This window comes from Salvelinus alpinus, chromosome 3 (assembly GCF_045679555.1).
Source record: "Salvelinus alpinus chromosome 3, SLU_Salpinus.1, whole genome shotgun sequence".
NCBI classification, from domain to species: Eukaryota; Metazoa; Chordata; class Actinopteri; order Salmoniformes; family Salmonidae; genus Salvelinus; species Salvelinus alpinus.
Window position 1 is genome coordinate 60083145 of NC_092088.1, and position 17455 is coordinate 60100599.

Here is a 17455-nt window from a genome sequence, read left to right on the forward strand (position 1 = left end):
GTCTCATTGTTAGTTAAACTTTGCGAAATAGATCAATCTTTAACTGTGCAAAAATAAATAAATAAACCACTTCTGCTTGTAAAGAATCCCTTCATATACATCAATTGGTGATGCATTGACAGAAAGTAGTTAAATAGTAGTTAAATAATTTTTCACCATTTCAAAGTTTCAGGAATTCAATAATATGTGAACAGTCCAAAAAGAGAATGAAACAGGATGTCTGTGCTCTTCAAACTCCATTGCTCATTGTTAAGCCAAACGTACCAAACATACCATGGCAATGAGTGACAAGTACAACAACATGATGGCACCAACAGACTGGGACTCAGGCTTGTTCCCACCCAAGTTTTTAGACAAAAGGGAAATGAGACGAAGGCTAGATATGCTGAAACACGTCACCATTATATATATGTTTTGTTCTATTGAACATGCCACCACAGTAAAGGTATTTAACTGCATGGAAATAAAAACCATACACAGTCGGAATTATCCTAAATACAAGTTACAACTCATGACAGGAGTTTTAAGGTACCTAGTTCTAAACAGTTAGGATAACTCAGTACAGGAAACGTATGTATAGAACACAGGTTTATTGCCAAGCCACATAGTAAGACACACAAACACCAGTATTTATGAAGAACAAAACAGTAGATTCAATAATGACCATGTAAGAAAAATGGGCTACAATTCATCTTACAATTATCTTTCACCAAGTAATAAACAGGTAAGTAATATGTTAGTACTAACCAGGTAAGTATTAGTATTAATTGATATTTCAGAGGTTAACAGTAACTTTTATCATGTGTGTTACATAAGGGGATTTATATTGGATTGTATTTGGTTGTTTTTAGTTGTTTTGGTTATGTTAGTAGGACCCTAGTACATCTATTTTTTGGTCCATCCATTATATTTCTAGGTAGATATTCTGCTCTGTGTCCATCTATCATGCACTTGCTTGAAAACTGCTGTATCTCTGAGTGACATGGATTCACATATATCTACATATCTAATCCTTTTAAAATCTAATAAGATCTCGGCGTGGATTCATGTAACCTCAACTGTTCCATTTCCATTCCTGTTTTCATCAGCTTGCTTTAGTGGATTGCCACTCTCTCCATCCAGTTCCGCTCTGCAAAGCATGAAAGGTACAATTAGATGTTACATGGCCATTCGTTCAATTCTGAATACTGATTAAATAATGGGTAACCTTTACTTTAAGGGTATACGTATAATGATGTATGACTTGTTATGAGCCTTTGTAAAGAATCGGTTTAAGCCTCGGCATAGGTATAATGCATTATAACTTGTTATAAGCATGTATGAGCCTTTATTAAAATTCAGTTTATGCATTGGCATGGGTATAATTAAGCAAAAAGGTTTGAGGGGTGTTGTATATTGGCCAGTAACACCATGGCAAAGGGCTGTTCTTATGCACAACGCGAAGTGGAGTACCTGGATACAGCCCTTAGCCGTGGTATATTGGCCATACACCACAAACCCACAAGGTGCCTTATTGCTATTATAAACTGGTTACCAACGTAAATAGAACAGTATTTCTGCATCATACCCGTGGTATATTGTCTGATATACACATAGCTGAAATGCTGTTTCAGCCAATCAGCATCCAGGACTCAAACTAACTGGTTTATAGTTATGCAATAAGGCCCCACGGGGGTGTGGTATATTGCCAATCTACCATGGCCAAAGGGCTGTTCTTAAGCACGACGCAACGCGGAGTGCCTGGATATAGCCCTTAGCTGTGGTATATTGGCAATATACTACAAACCCCCTAGGTGCCTTATTGCTATTATAAACTGGTTACCAACGTAATTAGAGCAGTAAAAATACATTTTTGTTATACCCGTGGTAGACGGTCTGATATACCACAGCTTTTCAGCCAATCAGCATTCGGGGCTCGAACCACCCAGTTTATAATGCTTTATAACTTGTTATAAGCATGTGTGAGCCTTTATAAAGATTTGGTTAAAGCATTGGCATAGGTATAATGTTTACAAGTTGTTATAAGCATGTATGAGCCTTTATAATTTCTTATAATCAGGCCCATGGCAAGTCTTACAATGCATTATATAACTGCATTATTTTTGTAAACTGTATTTGTTTCCCCTTTTCTTCACAAGCACTTGTTTGTATCTTATAAGCCCATATGGGCTGGGCACTAAATGGTGTCTGAATCTGAAATTAAATAATTAATCAATCAATCATATACAGTACCTAGATGCTTTAGATACAGTGTTACCAAATACAATTCCTGCTCTACCTTGGTCTGTCTATGTCCTCGATGAACTCTGGCAGGCGAACATTGAGTGTTTCTGGGAGGAGCAAAGCCACTAGTCCGGTACCAACAGCCACCAAGGCATATATCACAGCAGGTAGGAGCTCCCACACATCGTCCAATAGGGCGATGAGGGGAGCGATGGACACGCCTAGCCGACCCACAAATGAGGTGTAGCCAACGCCGTTCTGCCTGAGGGACCAAGCAAAAAAGTAATTTAGAGTGCAAAAGAGGACAGATCTGTGCAAAGAATAATGATAATCTGGCAGTATAATTAAATTGGAAACTTCACTTCAACAATGTGTGTTATAAGGAGTCAACAACATTACAGAACGTTTAGATATCATTGTTTTGTGTAGAACAGAGTTGATTGTCTGTCAAGTAGGAGTCGTGTTAGCTCTATTTGTTACATTTCGATCTGCAACATTGTGAAAGACATTTCACCTCACTGAATACACACCAAGACTACAGGTGATTACATTAAGTGAACACTATGTGATATAGTAGTTTATTGGTCACTCACCGAACTACTGTTGGGTAGAGCTCAGTGGTATAAAGGAACATTATTGTGAAGGATGCTTCGGAGAGGCCTTTCCCAAAAAGACCCACGATGCTACGAAACACCCACAAACCTAAGTGAAAATATGAAGACATGGATGACTGAATCTAAGGCTAACAACTCAAAAATACCCCCAGGGCTCAAAATGCAAGTGCACAAAGAAAACAAACTGCGATGGCCTACGTTCCACAAGCAACTCAAAGGTAAGTAAGTAGGTAAGTAAGTAAAACGTAAGTAAAGTAAAAACCTATTATTTGCTAACAATATCTTTCAGGAACCAACAAATACCTTGAGGAACAAATATGTTGATGAAGACACAGGCTCCAGTCAAAAGCAGTGTCCCAACCTGTCCAGGTTTTCGGCCAAACTTGTTCAAGAAATAATAGACCACAATCTTTCCAGGCAACTCGATGGCAGCGTATATGAACTGGGTGAAGTAGACATTCATGCCAAACCCAGTGATGTTCAAGCTGATGCTGTAATATGTAAACGCAACTCCATACCTACAGGTTGAAGAAAATAATGAACTTACGATCAAAAATACGTCTAAAGGTTATACATGTAACATTTCCACCTGCAACTAGAGCCAAATTAGTGGCGGCTGCTGATAGGAGAACGGCTCATAATAATGGCCTATCATATCAAACACCTTGAAACCATTTGTTTGATGTATTTGATACCATTCCACCAATTCCGCTCCAGTCATTACCAAGAGCCCGTTCACCCCAATTAAGGTGCCACTAACCTCCTGTGGATGGCCCAATGGATGGCCAAATGGATTATGATAAGGTAAGAAGCAGTACTAAGCCATTTTAGGCATTTATATGCAGTGTCCGTTAAGAACCTTGAAGAAATGGAAATGATGGCTAAAATAGTACATGTTGCTCCTTTAAATTTGATAGCCAGACAAGTTGGAGAGAAAACATTAAAGGGAAACTCTACTCAAAAAATAAAAAATGTTCATTAGTCCAGTGTTGATACAGTCCCAAAATGTTTTGTATGTCAGCAGTCAAGTTTTCAAGATATTGGACTTTCAAGAAGCAAAGTGTCACTGGCCACATTACCGTGATGATGTGTTTTGCATGTGGCCAATGATGTGGACTATATCAACGTGGACTAATGAAAAAAATATATATATATTGTTTTTAAGTGGAGTTTCCCTTTTAAGGGCATTTAAGATTAGTTCTATGGCATCAGACCTTGATGAGATCCAAAAGTGTTTTCCCCTACTTACCATAGTATTCCTGTGCAAATGGCAAGTTTCCTTATATTTGGAGTTCTCACAAGGTCCACAAAACCGTACTTCTTGTCCTCATCTTTAACTCTTACTGCATTTGTAAGGGTCTGTTGGCAACCAAAAAAGGCATGCTTTTATGCAAAACCTTTTGTCCAACAACGCATTTCTAGGTTTATCTTATTTGCTTACCTAGATGGCTCAGAATAGTTTTTCACCTGCGGCTATTAGTCATTAGTTTCACCATTGTCATGAAGCCACGCATGCTAAAATGAGCAGCATTTTCTGAGTATGGTGTCGATATTAGGACAGCCTCAATCTCAGCAGGACTTGAGATTGAAAGAAGCCCTGTTGAGACTAAGGATATCATAACATGATACCACATATGTGAGCATTAAATGTACCTGTGGTGTGATCTCAGCCATACACTTGGATCTGTTGTTCATCTTGGCACATTTCTCCAGGTAGAAATGGGCTTTTTCTTTTTCTCCATTCGCTAAGAGCCATCTAGCAGACTCTGGAAGCCACCTGCAATGGCATAGATCCCTGTTGACACCAGGCAAGGCCACCAGATGGTCTCTAATAATAATGTTATGTTGTTATAAACCTTTCCTTTTAGTAGATATATATACCCTTATTTGCCCAGGAGAGGGAATTTGTATTGCACAAATAGTAAGGTCTGACTTCACCAGTACATCCACAAACATCTAAACAAGTTTTACCTGTACATGTTTTACCAGTGGACAAGTTTTAACGATGAACTCATCAAACCAAGTATAACACATAACATCAAAGTAAAATGGGTTGTGTACCACCAGGTAATGACAGCCAAGACAAGAGGCGAGGTAACTGCTATGGTCAGCCACCTCCAGTCGTTCACAAAGTATGCAATGCTAGCTAGCAGCATGTTTCCACCTGTCCAATCCAGGCTTACTATCACTCCAGCAAATGTCCTGTGTTGAATGTCAAACCATTCCACACCTGTAGAAATGTCCAAGAAAGAGAGTTTGGAATGAATTATATTTGAATGTTAAAGTAAATACCGATTTTTATGCTAACACTTACATCTAATGTAAAGCAACTGATGTTGATACCAAGCAACCATTTTTTAGCATTTACTTTCAGATTTGTCTCTACATAATTTGCAGAGTGCCTCTACAGTCAAAGTTCATGTTGAACAAGCTGAATATTCCTAGAAGCTACAGCAAGAACAGAAAATATAATTCAGTCATGCAATATATCACTAAATCAATCATCAACATTTTAATATGAATGATTTATGAAATCCCAGTGTATTTAATTTAACCCCAAATTTAACCAAGATCAATTCCCTTGAGGTCTAAAACCTCTTATAGAGGGAGACTATAATAACATTATACATTTGACCAGACACTCTTGTCAAAAGCAATTTACAGGAGCTATTAGGATTAAGTGCCTTGCTCAAGGGCACATCGACAGATTTTTCACTTAGTCGGCTCTGGGATTTTAACCAGTGACCTTTCAGTTACTGGCACAACGCTCTTAATTGCTAAGCTACCTGTATAACACTTTAATATGTATAACACAATACAATACAAAGTGCAATCAGGGACTAACTCACTGAGTACAATGGAGATTATGCTTATTCCAGATAGTGTCACTCCGGTGAAAAATCTCATGATACAAAACATGACATAAGAGGTGGAGAAGGCACTGGTAAAAGCAAACACCATAGTTGCTAGGTAAGCCACCATCAGCATTGCCCTCCGGCCGAATCTGTTCAGAGAAAAATAAAACATTATAAAGGCAAATTATCAGTATATCATAATGTAAAGTGTTGCCATATTTCTATACACAATGCAGCTAAGTGAAAAACAACAACATGGTATTAAACACTAGACACTATCAGAGTATTTCATTTCTGTAAAGGATTCAATTGAACACCAAAGTCTGGGCCTAATATAGTGTATAAGAGGTCATACAAGACGTTTTGTAATGATTCCTATGTTGTATGATATAAAGATTTGTTGGTCTATGGTGTGTAATGAGGAACCAGACACTGCACTTGACATATTTATGAAATTGCTTATTCCAGTTACTAATAAGCATGCCCCGTTTACATTTTTTTTACTGTGAAAACAGTTAAATCCCTGAGGTTTGATGAGGAATTGAAAAATTGTATGGTTGAGAGGGATGAGGCAAAAGGGATGGCAAATAAGTCTGGCTGCACAACCGATTGGAAAACATACAGCAAATTGAAAAAGCATGTGACTAAACTGAATAAAAAGAAGAAGAAACTAAAAGAGGAAAAGAGGAATGATATAAAGCTTTGGAGCACCTAACTTGTCATTTTGGGCAAAAAGGCAAACTCAGCTCCATCCTTCATTGAATCAGATGGCTCATTCATCACAAAACTCACTGATATTGCCAATTCCTTTAAGGATTTTTCATTGGCAAGATTAGAAAACTTCAGCATGACATGCCAGCAACAAACGCTGACACGACACATACAAGTATAACTGATCAAATTATGAAAGACATGCATTCAATTCTGTAAAGTGAGTGTAGAAAAGGTTAAACAATTATTGTTGTCTATCAAAAATGACAAGCCACCGGGGTCTGACAACTCGGATGGAAAATTACTGAGGATAATAGCGAAAGATATTGCCTCTCCTATTTGTCAGAGGGCTCCCGAGTGGCGCAGCGGTCTAAGGCACTGCATCTCAGTGCTAGAGGCGTCACTACAGACCCTGGTTTGATTCCAGGCTGTATCACAACCGGCTGTGATTGGGAGTCCCATAGGGCGGCACGCAATTGGCCCAGCGTCGTCCGGGTTAGGGTTTGGCTGGGGTAGGCAGTCATTGTAAATAAGAATTTGTTCTTAACTGACTTGTCTGGTTAAAAAATACAGTTGAAGTCGGAAGTTTACATACACCTTAGCCAAATACATTTAAACCTAAGTGTATGTAAACTTCTGACTTCAACTGTATAGTTTACATACACTTAGATTGGAGTTAAAACTCATTTTTCAACCACAAATTTCTTGTTAACAAACTATAGTTTTGGCAAGTCGGTTAGGACATCTACTTTGTGCATGACACAAGTAATTTTTTCAACAATTGTTTGCAGACAGATTATTTCACTTATTATTCGCTGTATCACAATTCCAGTCGGTCAAAAGTTCAGCTCTGTCAGGAGGAATGGGCCAAAATTCACCCAACTTATTGTGGGAAGCTTGTGGGAAGCTTGTGGAAGGGTACCTAAACATTTGACACAAGTTAAGCAATTTAAAGGCAATGCTACCAAATACTAATTGAGTGTATGTAAACTTCTGACCCACTGGGAATGTGATGAAATAAATAAAAGCTGAAATAAATCATTCTCTCTACTATTATTCTGACATTTCACATTCTTAAAATGAGGTGGTGATCCTAACTGACCTAAGACAGGGAATTTTTACTTGGATTAAATGTCAGGAATTGTGAAAAACTGAGTTTAAATGTATTTGGCTAAGGTGTATGTAAACTTCCGACTTCAACTACAGTATATATCTTCATTCTAAGCCGACTAGACAGTGTGTTCTCTCAGACCTGGAGGGAAGCAAAAGTAATACATGATCCATGATCTCGCCATCACGGTTGACAACTCCATTGTGTCCTCCTCCCAGAGTGCTAAGAACCTTGGCGTGATCCTGGACAACACCCTGTCGTTCTCAACTAACATCAAGGCGGTGACCCGTTCCTGTAGGTTCATGCTCTACAACATTCGCAGAGTACGACCCTGCCTCACGCAGGAAGCGGCGCAGGTCCTAATCCAGGCACTTGTCATCTCCCGTCTGGATTACTGCAACTCGCTGTTGGCTGGGCTCCCTGCCTGTGCCATTAAACCCCTACAACTCATCCAGAACGCCGCAGCCCGTCTGGTGTTCAACTTTCCCAAGTTCTCTCACGTCACCCCGCTCCTCCGCTCTCTCCACTGGCTTCCAGTTGAAGCTCGCATCCGCTACAAGACCATGGTGCTTGCCTACGGAGCTGTGAGGGGAACGGCACCTCCGTACCTTCAGGCTCTGATCAGGCCCTACACCCAAACAAGGGCACTGCGTTCATCCACCTCTGGCCTGCTCGCCTCCCTACCTCTGAGGAAGTACAGTTCCCGCTCAGCCCAGTCAAAACTGTTCGCTGCTCTGGCACCCCAATGGTGGAACAAACTCCCTCACGACGCCAGGTCAGCGGAGTCAATCACCACCTTCCGGAGACACCTGAAACCCCACCTCTTTAAGGAATACCTAGGATAGGATAAAGTAATCCTTCTAACCCCCCCCCCCCCTTAAAAGAGTTAGATGCACTATTGTAAAGTGGTTGTTCCACTGGATATCATAAGGTGAATGCACCAATTTGTAAGTCGCTCTGGATAAGAGCGTCTGCTAAATGACTTAAATGTAAATGTAAATGTAATACCACTAACCAAGAATAGTGGCTCAAATAGGCAACCAATCAGCCTGTTACCAACCCTTAGTAAACATTTGGGAAAAAATGTGTTTGACCAGATACAATGCTATTTTACTGTAAACAAATTGACAACAGACTTTCAGCACGCTTATAAGGAAGGACATTCAACAAGCACGGCATTGCTTGCTGTTTTGTTAGACTTCAGTGCGGCTTTAACATTACCGATCATAGTCTGCTGCTGGAAAAATGTATGCGTTATGACTTTACACCCCTGCTATATTGTTGATAAAGAGTTACCTGTCTAACAGAAAACAGAGGGTGTTCTTTAATGGAATCATCTCCAACATAATTCAGCTAGAATCAGGAATTACCCAGGGCAGCTGTCTAGGAAACTTACTTTTTTCAATCTTTACTAATGACATGTCACATGGCCTTGAGTAAAGCCAGTGTGTCTATGTATACGAATGACTCAACACTATAGACGTCAGCTGCTACAGCGAGTGAAATCACTGCAACACTTAACAAAGAGCTGCAGTTCATCTCAGAAGGGTAGCAAAATAAGTTAGTCCTAAATTTAAAAAAAACTAAAAGCATTGTATTTGGGACAAATCATTCACTAAACCCTAAACCTCAACTACATTTTATAATAAATTATGTGGAAATTGAGCAAGTTGAGTTGACTAAAATGCATGGAGTAACCCTGGTTTGTAAACTGTCATGGTCAAAACATGTTGATACAACAGTAGCTAAGATGGGGAGAAGTCTGTCCATAATGAAGCGCTGCTCTGCCATTTTGCAACACTGTCAACAAGGCAGGTCCTACAGGCTCTAGTTTTGTCGCACCTGGACTACTGTTCAGTCGTGTGGTCAGGTGCCACAAATAGGGACCTCTGAAAAGTACAATTGGCTCAGAACAGGGCAGCACGGCTGGCCCTTAAAATGTACACGGAGAGCTAACATTAATAATATGCATGTAAATCTCTCATGGCTCAAAGTGGAGGAGAGATTAACTTCATCACTACTTGTTTTTGTAAGAAGTGTTGACATGCTGAATGCACCGAGGTGTCTGTTTAAAATACTAGCAAACAGCTCGGACACCCATGCATACCCCACAAGACATGCCACCAAAGATCTCTTGACTATCCCAAAGTCAAGAACAGACTATTCGATGCGCACAGTACTACATAGAGCCATGGCTATATGGAACCCTATTCCACATCATGTAACTAATGCAAGCAGTAGAACCAGATTAAAAAATATATACAAATACACCTTATGGAACAGCGAGGACTGTGAAGACACACACACAGGCACAGACACACATACACATGCACACTAAACACATGTACACATGGATTTTGTATTGTAGATATGTGATAGTAGACTAGTGATCTGAGGGAACACAATGTGTTGTGAAAAGTGTTATGAAATGTGATGTCATGTAATATTTGAAATTGTATACAACTGCCTTAATGCTGTTGGACCACTGATTATTTTAAGGTTTATAGTCTTCAAGTAAGGATTAGGGTTAGTGTTAGTGGATAGTTGGTTAAAATGCTGTTGAGAGTTAATTGAACATCTACAAACCAAACATCGATTTTGGATTTTCCAAATAAAGTGTTAACGATTTATCATTTCAGCACCTCTAATGTGGTAGTTTATGGTGCTTTCCTAAAAATAACCTTTAGAATAACATCCCATTTATTGGGACTAAGCTTTCACTTTATCAGCTGGTACTGTATCTCTGCTTAGGATAATGAATTGTTAACACAAGGCTGGTAAATATGTCCTTATCCTTCTTTCCGACTTTTATATAACACACAGAATGAATTACCAACTGTATGAAGAGCAGAGGACTAGAGGATTGGGATCCTTAATAAATACAAATACAAATGGTTTAACTATGCAGCTATTTTCCAGCCACAGGAAGGGACATTTTTTCATGTATTATCAGTAGTTCTAGAATTATGTGTTTGTATTTGTATTTATTATGGATCCCTATTAGCTGCTGCCAAGGCCCTTACTCTACTACCGCATATCTACAACACAAAATCCATGTGTACGTGTGGGTATAGTGCCTATGTTATTGTGTGTTTGTATGCATCAAGGTTATTATAGTTTTGTGATTTAATATTTACGTTTACATTTTAGTCAATTAGCAGACGCTCTTATCCATAGCGACTTACAGTAAGTAGTGAGTGCATACATTTTCATTTATGTGTTGTAGGCCTATAGCTGGTTTTCTTTGGCAAGTCACTTCTTGCCACTGGGGAGCAGTAATATATAAGGTGAGGGGCCAGGACCATAGACTTGGATAGACATAACATATCTGTATCTGTGTCATGATTGAGTCTGTGAGACCATGGGCAGCGCCATTGAGGCCATCTCTATCTTGAAATATTCAATTTTCTTCTTCAGAAGTAAAATTCATTGGCTGATTATTTCTGATGATCCGGCTGTCACGACTCCAACCGGGTCATCAGGTCATGCCAACCGGATCATCAGGAGGGATCAGTCAATAAAGTTGGAAGTCCCACCCAGTTGACTAAATCAAAATGCCAAAAGTCCTCAATGGCACTGCCCATGCTAATACAGGCTTTTGGCTACTAGACCAGGGGTTCCCAAACTTTTTCACTCATGCCCCCCTTACAGCACTGGGGAACATCCCGCGTCCACCCTGCGCGCGTGAGCACGCCATGTCTATTTTTATGGGCACAAGCACTGTTCATGACACAAACTGTTCACTCCCCTCTTGTTGGCAGAGACAACATTTGTACAGGTTTAAAGCTGCAATTCTACACTTTATCATGGGGTGCAGTTCAAATGTAGCAGTTTTAAAGCAGTTTTTCTTGCAATTCTATACATTTTGCCCTGTCTAATGTGTATTCATGTGATATTTGAGAGACTAAAACATTACTACAAAATCTATGGGATAAAAACCACTGCACTAGAGGACTCCAGGACATAGGTTTGGTAAGGTATGGTTTAAATTATAAATCAATCTGAATGTGACTTGGATTAAAAGGATAAGCACCTAGACTGGTGCAAGAAATAAGGTGGAAGGAAACTTTCTTGCCCATGTTTACACCAATCCAATGCTTTTTTAACTTTAGTAGTAGATGTAAGGAGAATCAAGTACCTTAACTTTTATCTGTCAGATAGAGAGAGGAAAAAGCAAATAATGAATGAAGACATGGCACATTTGACATGTTATTCTTTATGTAATATTAAACATGTGTTTATGTAATATTAAACATGAATCACTGAGGTCGACATGCTTGCTAGCATCTTCCTGCGGACCTGCTGCTCCACAGCTGTACTCTCTGATTTGATGGAGGAAAAAATACTCTGCTTCCCTCATCAGTGTCTCTGTCTCTGTTGAGCAAAGTGCCACAGACACACTTGGGCCCATCAGATAAGCTGCTGCAGTGGTTGGATCGAAGTGCCAGAGGATTCAGTATGCATGCGAAGCGCTCACGCAATGACTTCAGGAGGACCTGTGCCAACTGTTTTGAAACCGTAGTTGACTGCAAGTATGCCTCAAGGTTAAGAAGACACTGCACTGGCTGTCAGTTTGGAGTTGGTTAATGTGGATTGAGAACGGCTCAAGCAACTTCACAAGCTGTTCTAGCTTGGCCCAGTCATGCTCCTTGCACGCCCTCGAATTTCTTCCTTGTTAGCTATTGATAGCTAGTACAAGCTAGGCCTATTTGAAACGTCAACATTTGATTTTTGCCCAACGTTTAGAATAAAACAACTAAAACTAAACATCATTTATGATGTTTTTTAGTTTATTTTAGTTATTTTCTGCATCATAGATAATAGTTTCAGTATAGTTTTGTTTTTCAAATGTTTATTTTTTTGTTTTACATTTTTTTTCAGTTTACTAAATAGTTTTTCAATTTTTCATTTTTATTTTCATTTTTCGCTTACTATAATAACCTTGGTGTGTATACGCAAGTTTGTGTGAAGTAGTAAGGGTTCTTTCTGTATAGTGCATACATACCTGTCACTGAGGAAACCGAATAAAGGAGCCCCACACATTACTCCAATGAAGAAAATGGTGGCTGTCACTTTGTTCATCCCTTTTCTATCGCATACAAGGTCCCACTTAAAAGAGATCATAACAATAACCCTGGTGTCATGGGTACAACAGAACAGTTACAAAGTGATCAACATGTTCAATGCTTTCCATCTAGAAAGCAAAATAGCTGGAAAAGGAAGAGACTTACCTCTGTAGCCAGAGTGGATTTGAAGGTGCTGTTGTCATATACCCATCCATTCTGACAGGGGACTGTAGCTAGGTCACTGTCATTGAAGTTGGACAGGAGGTGGAACTGGGGTTCTGGGAACATCTTGCAGGAGCTTGGAGTCCCATCTTCCTGTACTGGAATACTGACAGTCAGTCTCTGCTCCTGGGTCAGATTCCCAAAGACGCCCTCATCATCCAGAGTGCTGATGTCACAGCGGTGAGAGGGCACAGCAGCTATGAAGTTATTCAGTAAGAAGTGACACGGCAGGGTCATGCGAGAGAGGCTCTGAATCAGGACGATCATTATTTGGAATTGACCAAATCCATTGATTTCTGAGAGGACATTGTCAAATTTCATTTTGAAAAGCACTTTGGAGTCGCCAGAACTCCTCTCAGTAAAGTAGCAGCAACCACCTCTAAGGCTGTCTGCAGAGACAATCCTCTAGTCCTCTGCTCTTCTTACAGTTGGTAATTCATTCTGTGTGTTATATAAAGGTCGGAAAGAAGGATAAGGACATATTTACCAGCCTTGTGTTAACAATTCATTATCCTAAGCAGAGATACAGTACCAGCTGATAAAGTGAAAGCTTAGTCCCAATAAATGGGATGTTATTCTAAAGGTTATTTTTAGGAAAGCACCATAAACTACCACATTAGAGGTGCTGAAGTGATAAATCGTTAACACTTTATTTGGAAAATCCAAAATCGATGTTTGGTTTGTAGATGTTCAATTAACTCTCAACAGCATTTTAACCAACTATCCACTAACACTAACCCTAAGCCTTACTTGAAGAATATAAACCTTAAAATAATCAGTGGTCCAACAGCATTAAGGCAGTTGTATACGATTTCAAATATTACATGACATCACATTTCATAACACTTTTCACAACACATTGTGTTCCCTCAGATCACTAGTCTACTATCACATATCTACAATACAAAATCCATGTGTACATGTGTTTAGTGTGCATGTCTTATCATGTGTATGTGTGTCTGTGCCTGTGTGTGTCTCTTCACACTTTATTTGGAAAATCCAAAATAGATGGTTGGTTTGTAGATATTCAATTAACTCTCAACAGCATTTTAACCAACTATCCACTAACACTAACCCTTACTTTAAGCCTATTAACCTAACCATAACCCAATCAAGCTGTTGTGTATCAACAGAGATGCAGACTTGCAGTTGATAGTTTGTTGATAGTTTGAGTATCTGACTGTCAGTTTTCTAGTGAAGGAAAATGGGACTCCCAAGTTCCTGTAAGAAGTTCCCAGAGCCCCAGTTCAACCTTCTGTCCAACTCCAATGACAGTGACCTAATTGCAGTCCTCTGTCAGAATGGATGGGTATATGACAACAGTACCTTCATATCCATATGGCTATAGAGGTAAGTCTCTCCATTTCCCAGCTCTTTTGATTCAACGATGGAAAGCATTGAACATTTTGATCACTTTGTAGCTGTTCTGTTGTACCCAAGACACAAGTGACACCAGGGCCTGTATCCACAAAGCATCTCAGAAAAGGTCCTATATCCTGTTAAAACCTGTTTTAAGACATTGTCTGGACAAAGTCTGAGCCAGGAGTAAATCAACTGATAAAAATGTATCTCAGCTAGCAATAAAGACAGTTTGAGGTACTGCAAAGGAAAGATAGTGATGGCGCTCGTTGACATTATTGCAAATAATGGGCATAACCAATCGCAATGAAATGTTGCAATGGTAAAACGTATGATACAGTTTTCGCCTGACACGATCACTTGATCGTGCCAAACTGTTGCCACAAAGTTGGAAGCAAAGAATCGTCTAGAATGTTATTGTACGCTGTAGCATTAAGATTTCCCTTCACTGGAACAATGGGTTCTAGCACGAACCATAAAAAACAGCCCCAGACCATTATACGTCCTTCAACAAACTTTACAGTTGCTCTATGCATTGAGGCAGGTAGCGTTCTCCTGGCATCCGCCAAACCCAGATTTGTCTGTCAGACGCTTAAGCGTGATTCATCACTCCAGAGAACATGTTTCCACTGCTCCAGAGTCCAATGGCGGCAAGCTTTACACCACTCCAGCCGACGCTTGGCATTGCACATGGTGATCTTAGGTTTGTGCGCGGCCGCTCGGCCATAGAAACCCCTTATATGAAGCTCCCGACGAACAGTTCTTGTGCTGACGTTGCATGAGAGTGCCTTGATTACTTCTGGTAGTTATTTTTAGATAAAGGGTTTTTAGGCATTGTTCATTGTCCAGCATCAACTTCTATTTTTTCTATAATAAGAGCACATTTTATTAAATAATTTGTGATGGATTAATAGCCAAAATAAAATAAAAAAATCCATACACCCGTCACACTCCTTTTTATGACGTCACCGGGAATAAACTGCATCTACAGATGTAGGATTTTAATTTGACCACCCTGTTGCAAGAGAACTTTCCTGCAATGCAGGAAATTTTAAACGTGTTTATTTTTTTATTTCACCTTTATTTAACCAGGTAGGCTAGTTGAGAACAAGTTCTCATTTACAACTGCGACCTGGCCAAGATAAATCAAAGCAGTTTGACACATACAACAACACAGAGTTACACATGGAATAAACAAACATACAGTCAATAATACAGTAAAAAAAGTCTATATACATTGTGTGCAAATGAGGTTAGCTAAGGGAGGTGAGGCAATAAATAGGCCATGGTGGCGAAGTAATTACAATATACCAATTAAACACTGGAGTGACAGATGTGCAAAAGATGAATGTGCAAGTAGAGATACTGGGGTGCAAAAGAGCAAGATAAATAAATAAATAAATACAGTATGGGGATGAGGTAGTTGGATGGGTGTCAGGAGAATTTTCAATCCCAATGATAATAACTAACAATCAATAAGCTTTGACCAATCCCAGAGGTTTGTAAGACCCTGGGTTGAATAATAATTAAGCAGACTCAGCTTATGCAGAAGGCTCGTACAGTTTATTCACGAGAACGTTCTGAAGTCCATAATACCAAGACATCCATTTTATAACTCACTCCCTACTTACGCACATACCTCCACACAAACAGTAGATATCCTACGCACATACATACACACGAACAGTAGGTGAGTTCTCACCACTGTTTATCACTACCAAGCCGACAGTTCCATTCCCCCGAGATTAGAGGAACCTTGAAAGGACTCCCTGTCCTATCGTAAGTTTCTCAGAGTTCTAGCAAGGTCAGGTCATACACATCTGAATTGTTCTCGGTATCTTCTTAGTCTCACACAGACACACACAGACACACACAGACACACACAGACACACACACACTCTCCCTCACATGTCTCTACCGAACCTTATTGGACTTACGTTTAGTACTTTAATTATTCATTATACATACTACATAAACTAATAATCAGTAATAGTTACGTTTCAGGGTGTAATTCTTTAATTATTACCTTTAAGCATATAAATTCCCTTATCAATGGGCTACTTACAGATGGGCTATGTACAGGTGCAGGGGCAGCGATCGGTTGAAGAGCATGCATTTAGTTTTACTCACATTTAAGAGCTGTTGGAGGCCATGGAAGGAGAGTTGTATGGCATTGAAGCTAGTCTGGAGGTTAGTTAGCACAGTGTCCAAAGAAGGGCCAGAAGTATACAGAATGGTGTCGTCTGCATAGAGGTGGATCAGAGAATCACCAGCAGCAAGAGCAACATCATTGATGTATACAGAGAAGAGAGTCGGCCTGAGAATTGAACCCTGTGGCACCCCTATAGAGACTGCCAGAGGTCCGGACAACAGGCCCTCCGATTTGACACACTGAACTCTATCAGAGAAGTAGTTGGTGAACCAGGCGAGGCAGTGTAGTGTATTTGAGGTTTAAAAAGTCTTCTGAAGTTTGTAATTTAAACTTTGACATTTTCCTGCTGTAGCAAACAGATTCAAATTAAGATCCTACATCTGTCGGCTTACTCTATTTCCCCTATTGGCAATTATATTAGTTATTCTGGAGGGGCTTAAAATATGTAGAGGAAAAAACTGGAGGATCTAAGTTTTGGACAGAAAGACAAAACGAATCAATAGTCTATTTTACAGTATCTCTGTAGTTTTAATGTAGAAGACTGACCATTTGAAATTAAAGAGGAATGGATGGATCACCGAATGATAATCTTAATCTTTCTTTAATGAATGAAATAACAAATCTGTGTAGGTCTATTAGAGATGGGACATAAACCACACAGGAATTCAGAAAGACAGTTTAGAAGCTGTCACACCACCTAATTTGATAGATAGGACCTTTATTGGAATCTAGGTTTCTCTGGAGACATAATAGCAGGTACTCCATACCACCAAAGGGTGGAGAGGGACCTGTATCAGTGATTTTGACCAGATAGGCAGATCTTCTGCAGAGAAATTGCTTCCCATGACTGCATACAAAACCAAAATTACTGTATTTTTTGCATGTAAAAATCTGCCAATTGTATAAATAATTGATAGAACTGCAATACAGATATGCTCTGAATCTTCACAGAGCGCTGTATTGGTGTGTATTCTCCAAAAATGTGTTATTCTAGAGTAAATTTTAAAAAGTGTTTACATAATAATAAGACTGATGCTTGCACCATGCTGCCAGTCATAAGAAGTGTATGGAAACAAACCTAGGCTCCTGTATATAGCTAGCTATAGGGTGGTATTCAAGCTGAGGTTAATCAATAAATCAAA

General features: G+C 39.5%; 1 protein-coding gene across 1 annotated transcript; it reads right to left on the bottom strand.

Moving 5' to 3' along the window:
- Positions 1-571: 571 nt before the first annotated feature.
- On the bottom strand, positions 572-14925 carry LOC139571043 (solute carrier family 22 member 7-like). The gene is made up of 11 exons (XM_071393525.1): positions 14636-14925; positions 12746-13243; positions 12520-12623; positions 5687-5841; positions 4899-5067; positions 4491-4614; positions 4087-4196; positions 3141-3355; positions 2817-2925; positions 2279-2485; positions 572-1129 (listed from the first exon to the last, which is right to left on the bottom strand). The coding sequence occupies exons 2-11, from the start codon at positions 13121-13123 to the stop codon at positions 1045-1047; spliced, it is 1656 nt and encodes a 551-aa protein (XP_071249626.1). The 5' UTR covers positions 13124-13243; positions 14636-14925; the 3' UTR covers positions 572-1044.
- Between the last annotated feature and the right edge of the window lie 2530 nt (positions 14926-17455).

Excerpts from the sequence above, each read along its gene's own strand:
- LOC139571043 (XM_071393525.1), bottom strand. The coding sequence starts at position 13,123 with ATGAAATTTGACAATGTCCTCTCAGAAATCAATGGATTTGGTCAATTC. Across the intron at positions 5,842-12,519 it reads TTCGGTTTCCTCAGTGACAG|ATTCGGCCGGAGGGCAATGC; the intron begins GTATGTATGCAC and ends TTCTCTGAACAG. Across the intron at positions 3,356-4,086 it reads ATTTGCACAGGAATACTATG|GTATGGAGTTGCGTTTACAT; the intron begins GTAAGTAGGGGA and ends TTCAACCTGTAG.